Source organism: Copidosoma floridanum, unplaced genomic scaffold (assembly GCF_036245765.1).
Source record: "Copidosoma floridanum isolate Cflo_tuat_1 unplaced genomic scaffold, Cflo_Japanese_pri ptg000025l, whole genome shotgun sequence".
Lineage (NCBI taxonomy): Eukaryota > Metazoa > Arthropoda > Insecta > Hymenoptera > Encyrtidae > Copidosoma > Copidosoma floridanum.
Window position 1 is genome coordinate 1,830,437 of NW_028321902.1, and position 19,382 is coordinate 1,849,818.

Below are 19,382 nucleotides of genomic sequence, written 5' to 3' on the forward strand. Positions count from 1 at the left end.
ATGTGTTGTGGTGATGGGGTGTGCTGTAATGTCCTTCTGAGTTGTAAAGGAAACCGAAAGTATGGCATGGGGGGGGGGGCAAAGAGAGAGAATCAAGGAAAATCCTCTTATGTCACACTTTTTCTCAAAAATGACATTTCTCAACAGTTATGTAATACACTTTTACATCTTAAACGTAATCATGAGAAGTCAATGGACGACAAATAATATTTACAGACAGTTATACTTTATAAGTGGATAGATCTGACCGAACGACGTACTAATGTATGAACTTGACACTAACAAATCACTTAATTACCAATTATAAATAATCTTTTAATTAGAGATTTGAGCTTATTTTTTTTTGTCGATTTAATAAACAAAATATTTTCTCAATTAATCATGTGTCACGCTTTCCGTACTGTTTAGCCGTAGAAGCTGACGTTGATCACGATACATACTTCGTTTTTTCCGCATGAGCGAGTGTAGAAACTTTGAGTTAGTGTCCAAAATGTGCCATTTATAGCATTGGATTGGCTCCAAAATTTCGTTTTTTTCTAATATGCTTTAAGATGGAAGATTGTGATTATACTTTAGAGGTATACCCATAGCTGTGTTTACACATTATTACCCGTCAGCTAACTTCGAGAGAGATGTAAAAACAGCGCCCTCCAGCAAGGAACTCGAGAACGATTTGTAAATACTTCTAACACGTTACCAGTATACCTATATGACCGATTGCAGACACGTTGGTCGGACATATAGATATACTGACTACAACGCTAAGCAATTAACACATTTACGAGTGTCTTGCCTAATGGCATTTTTTATCTATGCCAGCTTCAAATCGACTATTTAACGAATTGGAAAACAAGAGCTCGGTGGTCGAGTGGTTAAGCGCGTATGAAAGCGCTAGTCATATTGAACATTGAGTTGCCAGGAGATACCGATGGTACGTGACCCGTCTAGGGGTATAGAGAATCTTGTCTCAGATTATACCCCTCTTTGTGAACGACCTCACCTCTTCGAACCCATTGTGATGCACCGAGTGCACACACATTTTTTTGTAATTTAATCAATTGATTCATTCCTTTTTTTTTCTTTTTTTCCTGATTATAACTAACATGGGGTCGAATCCCATCAAACACCATATTTTTTTTTCCCCATAAATATTTTTATATTTAATTTTGATACCACAATACTCAAATGAAACAAAAATTTTGCAAACATTTTTAAGTTTTTGCAACAAAAAAAGTTAATTTTATTTTTTCTGATCAAGTTTATTCCATGAATTTAAAGTTTAGGCCCTATGCTTTTTAGTCTATAATTTCTATAATTTTACTTGGTCCTTTATTAACAGTACAAACGATAAAATGTGCGTTATGATGTTTATGATACATTATTCAACAACATTAGAGATACTTTTTCGATCAAATGAATTTAAAAATATCACATTTAAATATAATCATAATATCAACGATATCAGTAATTGGCTAATGAAAGTTTTAGATTGTTGAAGCTTTTAACTACAGCACTAAAAAATTGTCAGGAGAACAGATTTACTATTATTTAAGTGGATATTTTTGGTGTCTTTACCTAAAAGATGTTTATTGAACAACTTTAATTGTAGAGTGAACTTTATACTTCAAATACTTTTTTATGGGACCAAGGCTTTTTGAATAATTACTTTAAGAACTTCTTTAATCTAATGATGATGTATTTGAAAATTTTTTTTACATAGAGGAAATAATGTATCGTCAAAAAAAGTATCTGAAAAAATCGTTGGAATTTTTTTTAATGGCGTTAGAATGAGGAACAAAAACATGTCATAAAAACATCAGTGGACAGCAAATGCTTGGTTACCCAAAAATAAAATTATACTTCTATGAAATTATTTGGCCAACAGTATCACGAGTGTAAAAAAATTTTCTGTGAAACAATATTGTGTACAAAGGTAATGCAGTCATGGTGGGAATGAGTGTATACAGTGTTAATTTATATTTTAAAATATAAGAAGTTAACGATTATAAACGATATTTCACTATACAATACCATATAATTACTATATCAGATGGCCAGTCCAAGACTACATATTTCATCGAATCTTCCGATGATTTCAAAACAACTTTCTACTGCCTATGCTGATTACATCTGTAACATTATCCTTACATCTATCACATATGCTCCCACACTTATTTTTAGTCCATACTTAATACCCAAAACATAATATTGTATACAGAAAATTAAGAAAAACCATCCTATAGTATTGCTTTCTTCAATAGAGTAGTATTACATGCCCTAGTGGGATTCGTTAAAATTATTTTTATTTATAACGACGCATTAATTTGCCACGCAACTTTAAAATGTAGTCACTCGTATTATTACTATATAAAATAATATACATAGTATAACGTCAAAGACGTTGGTGTCTAAAGCACCTTTTTTATTTGCAGATTCAGTTGTTTTGGTGATCTTAGATGGGGAGATTGGTTAGTGATACTTGTCCAGTGGAGGCTGTCCCGTTGGCTCAAGTTTTTTTTCCTACATAGCTGTTATAGGTTTGCCCAACGCAGATCTTGGAGAGGATCAGTGATTCCTGGTTGAATTCTTAGAGTCGAGAGGGTAATATAGGGTCGTCGGTCACCGGGTTTTCCAGCCTTGCGAAGAACAACTCCTCAGATGACGTCTGCTAGTGAATGGCTGACTTGGTTTAATAGTGCCCGTCTTTAGTTAATATAGTCTTTTAGTCAGCGAATCGCTTCCGGAAATGGTAATAAAAATGAATTTGTTGGCAAGGTAGTTTACACTTAGGTGGATGCTAAAAATAACCGATGAAATTGATGGTTAAGTAGGGAACGTAAATACTTAGAATGGCCCTAAAAAGCGCCAGTGGTGAAACTTCCAGGCTATTCTTATTCCTGATGATGAAGAGCTGGCTACGGTTGCTTGATTCTTACCCTGGGAGTCTCGATATACGGAGACTGTGATAGAGGGAGGTACGCTGCTGACCAAAGAATATCTTGTCTCGGGTCGTTCCCCGGATAACCAACTGCTCATCTTTAGACGGGAACATGTGGGTAAGCGCTTAGCGCATTGTGGACGCAATGACCAAGAAGGTAGCCGTTGTGGCTGCCCATGCCCCTCAGAGCTCAGAGCTGTTTTCTTCCCTTGCTTACATTTGTAGCCACAAATTCTCTAACTGCACCAGGTGGGATGGTGGAACTCCCTCACAACTCTGATGAGTTGGAGCAGATTGTGCCCTGGCTAGATATGTCTCCTGGTATTGTGGCAGAGACGGCATCGGTTGAAATTAATTTTTTTTTTTTTGATCGCACTCGTCGAGATTCAGGGTGAATGGACACCCAGGTCCCTTCCCCCTTAGAGAAGAGTGTCTACCGTAACCGGGATACCCAGCTGCGAGACTATTATCAGCATTCTTTATACAGCTTGTTGAGCTACCGAAGCTCGACTATACCACTATTGATACGCTCCAGCCTATTATAACCACACTTATTTAATTATGTTGCAGGTAGCTTCGATTTTATGTCGACGCCACCTAGCGGATTTTACTGAACTAAAGTGAAAAGCTGGCGTATTTTTGCAAAACTTTGAGCTCATTTATTGCTATTGTTATTAAATTTTTTAAGATAAAAACTGTACTAAAACCATCTAGAAAGTATCATGAATCAGTGTGCAAAATTTCAACAAAATCGGTTCAAAAGTTTTCGCGGTTAGCAATTACAACGGTTTTAGCGCTTCTGCTTTATATATTAGTAAGATATATACATCTTCGCGGTTCTCGAGATGTAGACGAGGACAAGTTTTGCTGGATGAATTGTTACTTGGTGGTGAGGAAGGCACGACTAACGGGTTGTTTAATTTTCATTTGTACAATTAATTTTTATGACTCGTCGGGCTTAGTTGTACAGCTATTTTGCCTTGATTATCGTGCTCTTCTTCTCTTGATGAAATTTATTGTGGTAATAAAAATAATTCTTTGGATGAAATTGTTTTGACGTAAATGATAATGATACAAAAAAAAAATTAATCTTAAACTTTATATACTTGCCCCATGTCGTCTGATCCTCCCTTTTTTCACAAACAACTGGAATAATGAGAAACTTTTAATTAAAATCTCGACGACTTCGAGGTGATTTCAAGACGAAACAATAGAAACGAAAGAAATACCGTAGTTAATGGGAATTTTTTAATGCCCACTTCTTTTTCCCTCCTCCACTTCTTCCCATTTTCCCTCATCTCGTGGAAAAAGAGACGAAACAATGAAGATCCCTCGTCGAAGTTGTAAAAAAGATCGCTCATCGGACCAATAAATACTTAATGATGATTCGCGTTTCATATTTGATTGCTCGATTCTCAAGCCTAATTAAAAGTATGATAGGCTCCAACACATAATCAGTCACTTGGCTCACAACTTTGTTGCTTTGTTCAAAAATTAAGTAAATACATTTTTTTGTATCGATGCTATGGGATGTCAATAAATTCCACACTAACAGCAGAATGGAGTTTAAACAATCATTCTATGTACCAAAACACGTTATTTGCATCGATTTTAGTATTTATACTGTATAACTATGCCAACATTTTCAAAATATCAATTACACGCAATGACCAACTATTTAAATTAACTCAAACAAATGTGCAGTCTTAGTATATCAAGTGTTAATTTGTGTCATGTAAATTTTGCTTACGTGATTATTTTTCTCACCATAAAAAATCGCTCAGCGGAATTTCGACTGGTTATTCGCTCCGAGCCGATGCAAAGGTTGCGCCCCCTCTAGCCAAAATCAGGCAAAATTTCTTGCATGTAAACAAACGGCTTAGAGCATATATACATGCGTACAGCTGCTTGTGATTGGCACTTGGCAGGCTAGAAAGATAACGACGATCCTCTCCTGCTGTCTTATTCAGCCAATCACAAGCAGCTATACGCATGTATATATGTTCTAAACCGTTTGTTTACATGCAAGAAATTTTGCCTGATTTTGGCTAGAGGGGGCGCAACCTCTGTATCGGCTCGGAGCGAATATGGGTTATTCTATAAAAAGGAACATCCTGAAGATTGAAGTGGACAGAGACTAAAAAAATGTTTTTAACATTTTTCTTGTATTCTTAATAACCAAAACAACAAATAAGGCTGTTGTTAAATTGTTGTAAACTTGAGATTGTGACGTTCTAAATGAATAATAATTTTGCCCATGTACAATACTTATATCATGTGTACGTAACGATTTTTTTTTTTTAATCCATCAACTTCCCAGCCGATAACCGAACACTTCGTAAAGATCCACAGTATCATTTGGTGTACTCTTACTGTTCATTTTGAAGAGACTGATCTTAAAAATGTATGAGTCTGTAGCACTGGCTTATTTCTTCAGTTATCTCAGCCTCTGTAAAATACAAAACGTTACAAACGTATCAAATAGAATCTGCGAGAACGTTTTCTACAACTTAAACAGCTTACAAGTCTTGGATATATATTATTTTTTTTTTTAGTTCTTTTATAATGTTGATATTTTTTTGTCTCACGAACAAACAAAAACGAAAACCGTATTTTGCTTGTATCTATCGCCAAAACAGTAAAATTTGGCTTTTTTCCCTTCAAACTAAAGAAATACTTGTTTATGATCTGAATCCTGTTGTACCTTCGGAAGAAGACCTTCCTTGATTATTTGAAAAAGTTGTCAGACAAAGATCTCCTCACACAACGTTGTAATCGACTGGAACATGAAATAAACCGCTTTAGATGGAATTTCCATATACATTTCTCTAGTGATGTGTGCTTGAAAGGAAATTCTAGTTTTACTGATCGATCGAATCTAAAAATATATTTATTCCCAGCGGAAATTCACCAGCGTTCCTCTCCTCGAGCTCTTACCACCTATGGTAGTATAAATACTAAGTAAATGAAACGAACGTGTATCAGTTAATGGATTTCAATCAAACGTGGCCAGTTGGCTCGTGATAACGTCAATATTGCGGCCTCGCCTACACCAAAGTGTCTGTATATATACAGACGTGTAGGTACTGTTGCGTAAGCGTACATTATATTTAGACTTTGAATAGCAAACGCAGACGTTATCAATTTACCACTAGTGCTCCACCTTTTTTTATGATCAATACTATGATTGTTCTCTCTGACTTTATTCGGGGAATGTAGAATAGATACGTTACTTGAAGTTACATTTTATTGAATGGTTTCGTGTTGTTGGATTTCATCAATGATTTTCAAGAGTTTGAAATGTAGTACGAGTATAAAGTATTGTTATTATTACCATGATTATTACCTATAAGTTTACATGATTATTTTTTGTAAATTTTATTTTATTTGTATATAATAATATCGATATCAAAATTAATGTAAACATTACATGTTATGTGTATAACTTAATTTAAGTTTAAATAAGTATGTGTAGCGTCGGCTTCCCTTTAAATCATTAAATATCGAATCACGTTGAGAAAGTAAATTAAGTATTCATCAGTAAATGAATTATATTTTCATTAGTTGAAGCAACGAAATCATTTATGCTGTTCACAAATCAATTGGTTAGAAAACTAAGACCAATTTGTCGTAACAAAGTATTTAACCTCATGAAGTACAGAAAAATCGATGAAGAAATCAAATATTGTGTATGATTTAATTTCAAGCAAGTGTACATATAAACTCTGACAATAATGTAAAATAATACAATTGCTAATATACAATTTGTACAATGAGTGATGGTTACTAAAGTATTTCAAAATCATGAACGAATTTTACACTGCATTTTTGCTTATGAAACAAAACATAAAAAATCATTGTTGCTAAAGATTTCAAAAAACACTCAAAGCCAATCGAAATCCATAGCTTGAAAGAAACGTTTCTCAATGGCTTTCCATTCTTTTATTCTCTAAAACTGAATCAGTGATCATTCGCTGGTTTAAAAATTTTAAAAATATGGTCGCTGATAAATCAGTGGAACTCTACATGTTGTTTACGTTTGCTACCAACGTTTGATCTTGAATGTATTCAATTAACAGTTTTGAGCCTGTTAGGACTATACTTTTTATTTAAAGTCAGTGGCTTTTTAACTACTGTACTGTGCCAAACTTAGATCCACTGGAAAATTAATGACCCAACTTTGACCAATTCAGTTTTAGAGTTCGTCAATCTGACGTTTCGGTTCAATTTGCACAATCTCATACTCAGAACCTCGACCTGTCCAACTCGTCTTCCACCATCCACTTTTTAAAATGTGATTCCTCCTGCTCCAAAAAAGTCGACGTGTAATCGTTCTCCAACATTCTGCCGTTCTCAACAATCAACACGGAATTACACGACAGCACGAATCTCGGATGCTGAGCAAATACCAGTACTGTACAGCCCTCGAACTGTTTTTCGATCACCTCCTGAATCAAAGCAGTGCTTTGATGATCGGTGCTCGAGTTCTCCTCCATCAGTATGACCTACGAGGCAGAAAATACATTGATGTAGTACAGAAAATTGTTTTGGTCATTTTTACCAGGACTTACTTTGCATTTGCTGAGATAAGCCCTTGCGAAGAAGAGTAATTGCTTCTCAACGGTGTTGAACATACTTTTGGCAAACGAACAGTCAAGTTGCGAGGCAACCTTCGAGATTACGTCTTTCAGATGTAGTTTTTCCAAAACGTTCCATATTTCTGCATCGTCGTAACAATTTTTGGAATCCAGGAAGCACCTTAGTTGGTGGTAACGGAAATTTTTTGTAAAAACAAGTGACTTGACGGAACAGGCAATCCAGTAATTGTTTATTTACCTGACGGTGCCGTAGAATGTGGGATTTTCGGGTACGAAAAACACTTGTGATGTCAGTCGTTTTAAACCAATGATTCGTACGTCAGTGCAGTCAATGGTAATTTGGCCATTGTTCAACTTGTAAAGACCATAGATTGCGGCTACGATTGCATTCCTTTCAGCCTTTGTTTTGGTTAGTATTCCTGAATAATCAGATGTGGAACAAGTTTTTTGCTCATTACAACCAACAACATTTGGGTCAATCTAAAATGGACCTAATGGCTTACCGCATTTTTCTCCTTTCTTTACTTGAAATGACAAGTGATCTATTATAGGAGGCTCATCCAACCTGGGGCGAATTACCACATCTTCAAACTGAACGTGTCCTGCTGGCAGCCATTCTTCAGTATCGAGAGTAGGTGTTGTTGTTTTATCGTCATCGCCATACTGAAGAGCCTAGAGTAGTAAAGATGGAACCTTACTTTCCAAAATCCAATGTAAAATTATTAAAAAAAAGGTTTACTCACTACAAGGTAGTCACATATGTTTTGTACATTAGTGAAGCACTGTTCTGTCTTGAGTAGATAATTGATGCCCATTTTTATGATATGCGGCACTTGGAATATATAAACAAAAGTCAGTCCAAACAGTACTGGTGACGTGTGTTCTTGTAGGCTGATTGTAAAAAAGGAAGCGACAAATATACAGCTAGCCGTGAGAACCTCAAGCCTCGAAGATAACCAACTCTTTGAGACACCTCGGATGAAACAGCATGCACTATTAAGGTCAACTAAATCCTGAAACCTAAGGGATTTGGAGCAAAATAAGAAACATTATTATTTTATCACGTAAAATACAAAGGATATTGGCTTGTTAACTTGATTTATGATAAACAGTATGTTTTACTTGCTCATTAAATCATTTTCCTTTTTGAAGGTGCGGATTGTGCTCAGCCCCTCAATACTGTTTTGAAGGAAATTGTTGATCTCCAGTCTTATTTTGTGCTCCAAGAGCTTAAAGTTTATTTGGGCAGCTCTTGTTTGGTAAAAACAAATAATCGCATGATATTTTTAATCAGCTTGTTTGAACGTTAAGTAAATTTTCGTACCTGTAAATCTTTCCAACATAAAGAAAAAATACAATGGTGAGTACAACGTAGTTTGTGAACCAAGGAATGGTACTGAGCATAACGAAGAAGGCGAAGAAAATAATAGCTGTGTATCTCAGAGTATTGTCCAATTTTGTCGGAAGCTTAGTACTAACTAAAAAAAAAAAAAAAACAATGATCACAAGTTTTCATAATCAAGTGACGAGGGATTATTCTTAAACTCACCAAAATTAAGGTCATTCATGAAATGAGACTTCATAACGTGGTAGTCCTTTGAGTGGAAGAAACGTGCAGGAGCATGAATTATTTTTGTTAACAATGAGTCGTGCATATTATTAGTGATTCGTGTTATTGCGAATTGTGCAACAAAACTTTGGATCGTACAACCAAGTACTAAAAGTAACAGGCTGACGCTACACCAACGCTCGTAATAAGTGGAAGTACTCTCGTTGTAGATTTCCCTCTAAAAGTTGAGGAGCTTATACTGCGTTCATATTTGTAAAAAGCATTCAGATGATTTTAACATATTTTTCAAATTACCGTATCAATTGCCTTTATCCACCATGTGAGTCGTACTAAATTGTACACTTCAATGGAAGCGTTGGTCAAGTAAATTAATATAATTGGAAGGAGCAGGAACAGACTCCCGAGGGATTTCGCATACGTGTAATACGTCACTCCTTTAATATTTTTCAGTTCAGTTCCATCATTTTTAATTAAATTTTTATCTACTTCCAACGTGAAAGACTCAATTTTCAAGTTAGCTTTTTTGGACGTTTCTTGTTTCTCCTGATTACTTGATTGGTCAATTCCATTTTGAATATCTTCAGCATGTACTTCTTCAAACCTAAAGACAATTCCAAAGGAATTAGAAAAGCTTAGATTACAGTTGAACGAGAAATATATACATTAGTTCTGATCCTTACTCATTGTTATAGTCACCTACGTCGGCATTTGCTGTTTTGACCATAGAAGCGTACTCCTTGCCTAACCGCATCAATTCCTTGTGCTTTCCATGCTCAGCTATTTTTCCGTCACGCATGATGTACATGTAATCGCACCTGTCTAAAAACTAATTAAAAAGTTTGTCTCTTTACCAGTTTTGATTGTAGGTTACTTTCAAAAAAATACGTTTCTAAATGCGAACCTCAATATCATTAGTCACCATGATTATGGTTTTCTCAGCGAGCGCTCGAATAATGAGATCCTCAAAAATTTCCTTGCTCAAATTATCATCCATACAACTAAGTGGATCGTCCAAGAAATAAACATCACTACAAAAGAAACAATAAATCATCTTTATCACCATGAATTATTTTACATACGAAAAAACATGATGCCTACCGATCTGCATAGAAAGCCCTAGCCAATGCAATTTTTTGCTTTAAAACCTCATCAATGTCTAATTCCCCATTTCCGATTTCCGTATCTTCATTCTCGGGAAGATTTTTAATGTCCTGTCTAAGTTTGCTTACAATCTGGGCTTCATAGTACCTCTTTTTGTTCAATGATTCGTCAAACAGTATATTGTCCTTGATCGTTGTATTGGCAACCCAAGCTTTCTGAGCAACGTAAGCACAGCTTCCTTGTCTGAGCAACTGTCCAGACGTCATCTTGATCTGACCTAATGTGGCAAGGAGCAATGAAGATTTTCCGCTTCCAGCTGGGCCGCAGACACCAATCAGCTGACCCTTTTTAGCTTTAAAGTTGATGTTGCTAAGAATTTCCAGACGTGTGCGTTCTAAAGTATTGGTCATAAGTTTTTGCTCTTCCGGAGGTTTGACCTGATCACTTTCCATGTTCTTACTAAAGGAATCGAAAAAAGTTTGATGAATTCAATCGATTAAATCTTTCACGTTTAAACTTACGTGACATCGTTCATGTTGTCAGAATTTAAGTTTGGCTTTTTCAAGACATCGTAGACGAACGTCCCGTTGACTATGGCCAATGCCTGGGATGCTTCGTAGGGTTTCATTGCGGGACAACTGCTGTCATCTAATAATAGTCCACCCTGTCAAATAACAAGATAATCTATTGCGATTCCTTTTTCCAATCACGAGTAGATGTACATTAAACATACCTTTAATCGTTTGAATGTAACTACTGAGTCTTTGAGATAAGATAACGACGTCTTCATTGCTTCCAAAGCTTCGTGCAGCTGTACGATGTAAACAATGCATATTGGGAAGACCTGCAAGATAGTATAAGAGATCTATGAAATATCGCGTAAGAATCACATTTGAAAACTACTGTGTGATAATCACGCTAAAATGTGTATTTTATATTAATGTTTACTTTGAATGCTATACTGTTTCGGCTGACTTCACACAAAAAGTGCATGTAAAACGTTATAGTGAATGTGATGATTGGAATCGCGTGGGCCAGAGAATTTAGCAAACTTTTCACGTAGGTTTTTTTCCATATCCATTTACTCTCTCTTTTGCGTATATCTGGAAAAATCAATCATTTTTATCATCGGAATTGCAGTGTATGAAATGTTGAAGACGATTAAATGTAACTCACTCATAATGTTCCGAAGAAAGGGTTGTTCCCACTGGAAAATTTTGATCAATCTTATGTTCTCCAGAACTTCAATGGTACTTTCTATCCTAGTTTTGGTCCACTCGTTTGCGTTTTTCTCGCAGTAATCTATAAAGTGTCGAAACCAATACTGTGAACACGAAAGACAAACGATTATTAGGATTACTATTTTTTATGAAATATTATCGGTCCCTTACCTGAACAACATAAAACGCCAGAAAAGCAAGAAGCCCGAATATTGCCAAGGGATTCATCCATGTCAAAATGTAGATTGTCAGGCAGAGTACAACCACGGGTGCGTTGACTATAGCCGTTCCGAAATTAACGGCATCGTAAATCCTATGACTGTCTTTCGATAACATACTTATAAGCTGGAAAATAATTAACGAACGCATTATTAATCGTGGCATTTGATAATATCGCCTTCGTATCGATTTTGAATGTGAGTAGAAAAAATAGATGCAGATCGTTCGATGCATTAAGAAAATTTTTTTTCTCTTTCTCTACTTGGTCGATTCGATTGAGATTTGAGATGAAATAAAGAAAAACACTAACCTCATCAGGATTTTTTTGTCTAATACTGTTGATGGTCGTGACTTTTTTGAACAATAGACAGAGGCAAGCGGATTTGAGGCGCAGAGCTGTCCTCTGGTTCATTATATCGCTCCACGTGTACAGCATCATTTGAAACAAATCGAAGACTATTATGTATAATATCCAGTGCACGCCGTTTGAAAAGCTTTTTTGTTTGTCATCGCTATATTGAAGGAGTTTTCCCAATAAATACATCTGAAAATAGACATTATCTTACAAACAAGTTTTTGATTGGGATACTCAGCGAACAAGTCTAATCACCCACCTGCAGGATGAATTTCACTATCTGGGCACAAGCGTTCAGTGTGCAGGCTACGATGAATCGAGACCTGACGAACCTCCATGCAACCATCAGTAGGGACGCCGAGGTTGGTCCCCGTCGTCTTATTTCTTCGTTCCATAAATTTTCAACTCTACAAATTCATGCGTATTAATTATAAAAATTTAACCATCGAAAACACCCTGACCTAACGTTTTAGCATCTTTCGTCGAACGACGCGTACTACTTGTCAATATTTTTATCGTCTTATCGCTAACAGTCGCGAAGATACAATCTAATCAATAAGTGATAAAATCGATGTTGATGGATCGTGGTTTATTTGTCCTTTTGCACTTTATTGTATAGTGACTCAAAATAATTGTTTCCCCTAAGATTTTTGTTAGTCTCCATACGACATTCAAATAATTGCACGATTTTTTAAAGAATAAAATTAAAAGTCCATAGTTCAAGGTTGGGTAAAAAGTCATATCAAAAATTGGCATTTAACACTTGGATAGTTAACGACAAAGTCAAACTAGAAAGTAAAGAACCTATTAACGATTATGGCCGAAAGTTGCTACGAATTATAATGCAGTAATTACTGATACCAGGTTATCATCATACTTTTATTAAGAATGACGCGATTCTTGAAAACCAAAATCCAATCGACCAGACGTATGTTTTAAAATGCGATTACTGATTGCTATGTCATTCAAATACTCGTCCTTGTACTACAGTCATCAATTTACACAACAAAGCCTTATGAAAACAATTTTTTGTTTTCAATAATCATATGTTTCAGTGAACATGGTTCGGTCAAACTTTAGCCAAGCCATAATCCTTACCTACGTTTCTAATTAACCTACGGTATCTCTTGTCACTGGAGTACTTTTGAATGTGAATAATACGCGTCTTCCAGATAACGCAAGTCGAGTCGACGAGTTTTTTTATTCTACATTTTATTGGAAGCACAACTCGTAAAAAAAAAAAAAATTAAAAAAAAAATAACCCAAGAATTTTGCATACTCTTGTATATTATAGGCACAACTATCGTCGACCGAGACACCCGGCAGCTCTGGTATTGTGATCCCCTTGCGGTACGCCTTCCACAGGTACTTGGTCAGCCAAGACGAGTAGACGTAAGAGAAGAAGCCCGTCCTCTCGCCCATAATCTCATCCACTCCGTAATCGCGCGTTTTCTCCTCCTTGATTTTTTTCGAAATAATGTCCTCCATTTTCACAAGTGCGTATATCTTTGTCTCGGAACTCGCGAAAACTTTCTCACCACCCCTATTACGTGGAGTTCGCACAGTCACGGCCACGCGTTTCGCACGTCACGCGAAATGTCACTCCCTCGCGCGCGTTTTTCATATTTCGCGGAGTTGAAGAAGAAAAAAAAAAAAAGAGAGTACCTCCAGAAAACTTATCTAATGCGCGCGTGTATTAGCCCCGGACTACTGAGTCGTGGCGTGGCGAGGCGCGCTAAGCGAGGCCTCGACTGATAAGATTAAAAATAAGAAGTTTATCGCACTTTGCTGTGCGTACACATACGCTGTATGCGTGTGTGCTATTGTATACGCACGACAGCGAAATCCATGTTATTGATAAGGTGCTGAATTCTCGTTTCGCTTTTTTTTCTTCTTCGCCTCTGCGTCGTGTATTCTAGTTTTTATCTTTTCCAATTTGCTATTTCAGTTCTCCTCTAAGGTTTATTGGAATGGACGTGACAACTTATCACAGAAGATTGATTTTGATGAAAATTTGTAGTAGTGGTGGCTTTCAAGTGTCGATTGAACCTATCGATTACTCGTATTTGTTATGGATCGAACAACAATGACTGTTTCTAAAACTTTTTCCAAAACTTACCAAATTCAATTCGCGTTGATAAGTCATTGACGAATTGATCATTTTTATTTTTCACAGTCTAATGAAGTCTCGAAAAATTTCGTCAATTCTCATTTGGCTCGAAAATTTTGCGTTTTTTTAAATTTCATCCGTAGATATTTAGATCAAACATTTCAACTAGAGCTTACATTTTTTGTGATGCACAAATTTCACACACAATTTGTGTTAAAGATAGACTAGTACCACTAAGGTTATAAGTAATTCAATTAAATCCCGAGTTGATTAGTGTTCAATTAAAAATTTCAGGTAATTCTTAAATTGACTCCCATTATGACCAGTTAAAAGGTTAATTTAAAATTTTACTGATTATGGTAACACACAATTTCGTACTTTGATCGGCTCATAGTTTTAATATTTCGCATAAACTCACGCAAGGCTTAAAGCTCGCATTTAGCGAAACACAATTACCATCCGACCGGAATGACCATTAAACAAGGGTCCGCTTAAAAAACCCCCAGCGAGAGCACATGCAACAATTTCTCTCCGTGGCGCATAAATCGACGCGGCCCGTATAAATCACCGGCTGCAGGCGCTCGCGGCGAACAAAACCGGGGCGTTCCGGGTTACGGGAGTCCAAAGTAATGAAGTCGAGCCGCTCGACGGTTCTCGTCAACCTGTACAACAGCAATGAGTTTTCGTGGTTTTTCCGTCCATGTGAATAATTTGGATGCATAGGCTTATACTACAGATAAGAGGTACGCGAAGTTCAATGTATTATAAAAGAGACAGAGAAGCTGTCTTTGTCGGTGGGAGACAGTTTTTCTTTAAAGTAGGTCTAAAGTACTATTTGTATGCACTGTAAATGTAATTGTAAGTGTGTCATTAATATGTCCATGCGATTGCAGAGTCTATCAGGAATAACAATAAGTGTTGGATGTATGAACGAATCGATTAATCACGAAACATTTATATCCAGCTCTTACTGAATCCAGGAATTGGAAATGACAAAAACTAATGCACATAGATTGACGAGGGACCTGTTTTTTACTCCACAATAGTTTTTTTCATAAAAAATTAATAAGAGTGTGGTACTTTAACAATTATTGGCTTTCAAAAGTGCCAAAACCCAACCTATGCATTTAAACAATCGTAAATTAAACAGAACAAATTTATCTTTTATCATCAATGACATTGGATTTGCTTATACACGTGACGGTTTTGATAATCATTTTTATTTAGTGGTTAAGATACTGACTCGTTAATAATTTGAGTGCACAGATGAAAAGTCATTGCTTACGCGATAAAAATATTATATTAATGATATTTAAAAAAACATAGAAGCAATTTTACTGAATTTATAAGTTTGACATTACATCGAAATTTCAAAAAATTAATAAAAAATCCGATGCTGTAAGAGGAATTGTGATTTGATCTAACAAGCATAAATATGGGGGAACCGTGAGATAAGTCTAAAAAAAAATCTAATTTCTTTACCAGGATTTTTTTGAAGAACATATTATGCTGATCAACAAAAACAGCAGGTAGAAAAGTTTACTTGTTCATTAACATTACAATTGTTTCTTTGGTGTTAACGTAAAAAAAAAATTGTTTAAATATAATTACGATGTTTGAATAAATAAGCTCGTGCACGTACTGGATTATCTGCAGTCTTCTAAAGCTGTCGCTGAAATTATTTTCTAAAAATATCAGACTGATTAACTCAGGTATTTTATATACAGTTATCAGAACCGCGACGCATGTTATTCTGAGACGAAGAATTTTTAAGATGACACTGAACTGATTTCAGCAGTAAACTCAATACGCAAATTTCAACGAAAAAAAATCCTCGAGTTTTGAGAAAAAGTGTAAAATTCGGAGAACAAGCATAAATTAAGCCCTTTTTCGCGTCCGCCCCCGTATCTTCCGAGAAGCTCGGACGCGCATGCAGAAGCACCCGGTGTATAGCAGACTCGTAAAAAACATCCCAGCTCTTACGCGCGCACACATACCTTCAACCATCTTTTTTTGCCTCCGCTTGGCGCTTCATTAAATTTTCAAAAGGAGCACGCGTCGGACCCCCCCCCCCTTCTTCTCCCCCGTAAGTTATATTGGCCCGAAACAAAGGCTCGGAGTTAAGGGAGAAACCTACAACGCGCGCCCCGCCGAAAAGAACAGCCGGGAATAAAGAAAATTCGTGTGCCCTTTTTTTTTTCGGGGAGGGCAAAAATTAGTGCTCAAGCTGCCTTGGCCGTCCCTGGGGCTCATTTGAATTTTCACGGAGGCCCTGAAAAATTTTTCATCCTACCAAGCCCGGGCGGAAGAATCTCTATATTGTTAAACAAATATATTACATCGGAGCTTCGGCAAAGGCGTTAGTGGCAAGCCAAGTTTTTCGAAGTAGCGCGAGGGGAAGGGGGTGAAGTGTGGATGAAGTTGGGAGGAATTCGTGTGGGACGTAATTTCACCTTAGTGGGTGAGTGGCGAGGTGGCTTAATGGAGAAAGATTGCGAGGAGATTGAGCTATTAGGGGTGAAAATTAGTAGAGCAGGAAGAAAATTTGCTATTAATTACACCACCCGAGGGAAAAAGGGGGATATTGAATTTCTTTTGTTCACCTTTTTTTCAAGAAATTTTTCCTTTTTTTTTCGTTCTCTGCTTGGGGGAAGCTTTTTTCGGAAATTCCGCAGCAAGACGAGGAACGAGATTACACTTTAATTTGGGGAACGGAATTTCGAATTTTCCCCCGTAACTCAACGACTCGCGTTACATAGATTAATGAAGTACCTCACGCTTGCACTTCCAGAGACTTGGGGATGGATACTTTTTTCCCCGATATAATTAATTCCTGCGAAATTCATGAACTGTGTAAAAAAGTAAATTTTTTTTTTTTTAAATAAGCCTTACATCGTGGTGGCGTGGATAAGAATTTGAAAGACAACAAAATCTATGGTGCACCAAGTGGTTAATCAGTTTTTTCGAAACTGCAAATATTTGAATGGGAAACATAAATGTAGAAAGGCTGTGGAGAGAAAAAACTTGGCTGTCACAGATTTAACACGCTCACAAGTGTGTAAAATCTGTGACAGAAATGTTTTACCCTCCACAGCCTTCTTATGTTAATCATTCAAGAAAAAAATTGTTTAGCTCAATACAATAGGTGAAATGATTTACGAAGCATCAATTTGGTTTTCCTTCAAACGTTTATCAAGACTACTATGATGCTCTTCATAAAAAACACACTTTACTGAAAATACATTGCACTATTGTTACTATTAAAAAAGTAAGCAAAAGAAAGAAAAAGGAAAAAAAAAGGTCAGGCAAAATCATATAGTCAACGTATGATCAATTTTTAATAAAAAAAAATCCTCGAAAATGCAGGGCCACTTATCTCCACCAACGCACGCGCGCGTGCATCAAACAATAGCTGCATCCAAAAAACAGACGGAGGCCTCGGGACGAACACTTGCGAGTGCAGAGATAAGCGGAGCTTAAGCTGTAGGCTATACACGTATACACAGCGGATGAGTCATTCATAATTCCGTCGGGCGGTATAATGTAAACGAAAGCCCTCGGGTTTATACCGTTCCGCGAAATGTACGGATGGAGTAGTGCGTGCGCGATTTCCAAAGTTGAGCTGACTTTTCCGCGCCTTTGTGCTCGCGGGATAACGGCGCGATTGTTTAGCCGCTTTGGGTCTCGCGAACCTTGGCGAGACATTGTTTCGAGAGACTTGGAACTGTTTCGGGCTCTCGTCTGCGACAGAGTGATTAGGAGCTAATCGGTTTTTGAGACTCGTTTTGTATTGTTTGCGGTTCAGAATAAAAAATTTTTTTTTTCGTCCTGAACAATCGTAAAAGAGAATACAATAAAAAACTTTAAGTACCTACAGCTTAAAATTTAAACAGTGTCTATATACTATTAGGAGTAAGTTTTTTTATGTATTTAATAGATAAGATTGCAAATGTTTTTCTTTTTGTTTCAGGTGAGTACACAAGCATTATCGGAATTGTAGATGATTCTTACCAAAAATTTTTTCTTCCTGTGCAGGTATGTAACTATATTTTAAGTTTCAGGAGATTAATCAAGGACTTCTGCGGTACTCACGTTTTTTTTTTTTTTTTCTTGAAAATATTACTTTTTTTCATCTAGTTTTTTCAAGTAAATTTCAGAAATTTATAACTTTCTTCTATTTTTGATAAATGAGACAAAAACCAATTTTTCTTTAAAAAAAACAGTGTGAAAGTATTTTTTTTAAACTGGACTATAATTTTTTTAGTCTCATTTTATTTCATTGTCAAAAAAACTAGGTCTAGAAAAATTTATTTGTTTACTTATTTTGCAAACAATAATAATAATAACAAAAATAAAACATACTGGGTTTGTGAACGATTTCTGTTTGAAATTTTTTGTGTCCTTAGAGAAAAAAAAAATTGTTTTCCAAAGAAGTCCATGATAATTATTCATCTCCTCTTTTTTGATAAAAAATCGACTGTTTAGCTATCGTTAAAAAAAAAAAATTCATCCCAATTTTATCCAAATATTGTAATTATACGTTAAAACAAAGAGGACAAAAAAAAAGTAACAGGTTCTCCCTCAAAAACATCTCAGCGACTACTTTCATCAGCTCTTATCAAATGGCGCTCGCGAAATTCAACCGAGTGTACGAGGGCAAGAAAGAAACGAGCCGGGCCGGAAAATTTCGGAGATCTCGCCGCTGAGAGCTGAAAAAAAAAACGAGAAAGGGGGATAAAGAACGTGAAAGAGGGCGGACTTTTTAAAACACGTGCGTACGTGCATGGCAGAAGTTAACTCGAGCATTTTTTTCCGTACCGCCCTTTCGGCTTATCTTATTTCTTTTTTTTTTTTTTTTTTTTTCTTTTGCAGTGTATACTCTCCATGTCACGCGAATGTGTCCGTATATACAAGATACACTGGGGTCGGCGTGTAGGTATTGTACGCGCACAGTGAGTGAAATAGGAAGAAAAAAGAGTTAGGGTAGGGCATAGAGATACATTTATTTCTGCGTAAGCGCAGTTGCGCGTTACATGGCACGGACGGAAAACGATGGATTGTTAGAAAGTAGAAGTGTAAAAAAAAGCTTCTGCAGCTCCTCGTTCGATGTTTTTTGTTTTAGGTCATTTTTTTCGATTTTGTTGGAATCATCTGATACGTGTGGTCGTAAGCTTTTCCATGCATACGACCTAATTTGGAGTTGATGTTAAGGAGAAAAAGTGTTCAACAAAAAATATTAAATTCATGGTTTATTTTATTTTTTTAAATAAG

General features: G+C 36.3%; 2 protein-coding genes across 2 annotated transcripts in view; one reads left to right on the plus strand and one right to left on the minus strand.

The window, feature by feature from the left end:
* bru3 (CUGBP Elav-like family member bruno 3) overlaps positions 1–19,382 on the plus strand; it is an 825,259-nt gene that overhangs the window by 316,026 nt on the left and 489,851 nt on the right. The gene's annotated exons all lie outside the window — the stretch shown is intronic.
* LOC106641513 (ATP-binding cassette sub-family C member 5-like) lies at positions 6,472–13,652 on the minus strand. Its single transcript, XM_014355954.2, has 20 exons — positions 13,281–13,652; positions 12,261–12,408; positions 11,957–12,190; positions 11,599–11,772; positions 11,384–11,531; positions 11,156–11,310; positions 10,941–11,051; positions 10,729–10,871; positions 10,205–10,666; positions 10,008–10,134; positions 9,787–9,932; positions 9,401–9,707; positions 9,086–9,323; positions 8,861–9,014; positions 8,659–8,787; positions 8,280–8,556; positions 8,040–8,208; positions 7,775–7,955; positions 7,510–7,696; positions 6,472–7,443 (listed from the first exon to the last, which is right to left on the minus strand). Exons 1-20 carry the CDS (start codon positions 13,487–13,489, stop codon positions 7,183–7,185), a joined length of 3,960 nt encoding a protein of 1,319 aa, XP_014211440.2. The 5' UTR covers positions 13,490–13,652; the 3' UTR covers positions 6,472–7,182.

What these genes read in the sequence shown, in the direction of transcription:
- LOC106641513 (XM_014355954.2), bottom strand. Translation starts at nt 13,489, where the DNA reads ATGGAGGACATTATTTCGAAAAAAATCAAGGAGGAGAAAACGCGCGAT. An exon ending in GACAACATGAACGATGTCAC is followed by an intron (nt 10,667 to 10,728) that starts GTAAGTTTAAAC and finishes CGATTCCTTTAG; the next exon opens with TAAGAACATGGAAAGTGATC. An exon ending in AGGGCTTTCTATGCAGATCG is followed by an intron (nt 10,135 to 10,204) that starts GTAGGCATCATG and finishes TTTCTTTTGTAG; the next exon opens with TGATGTTTATTTCTTGGACG.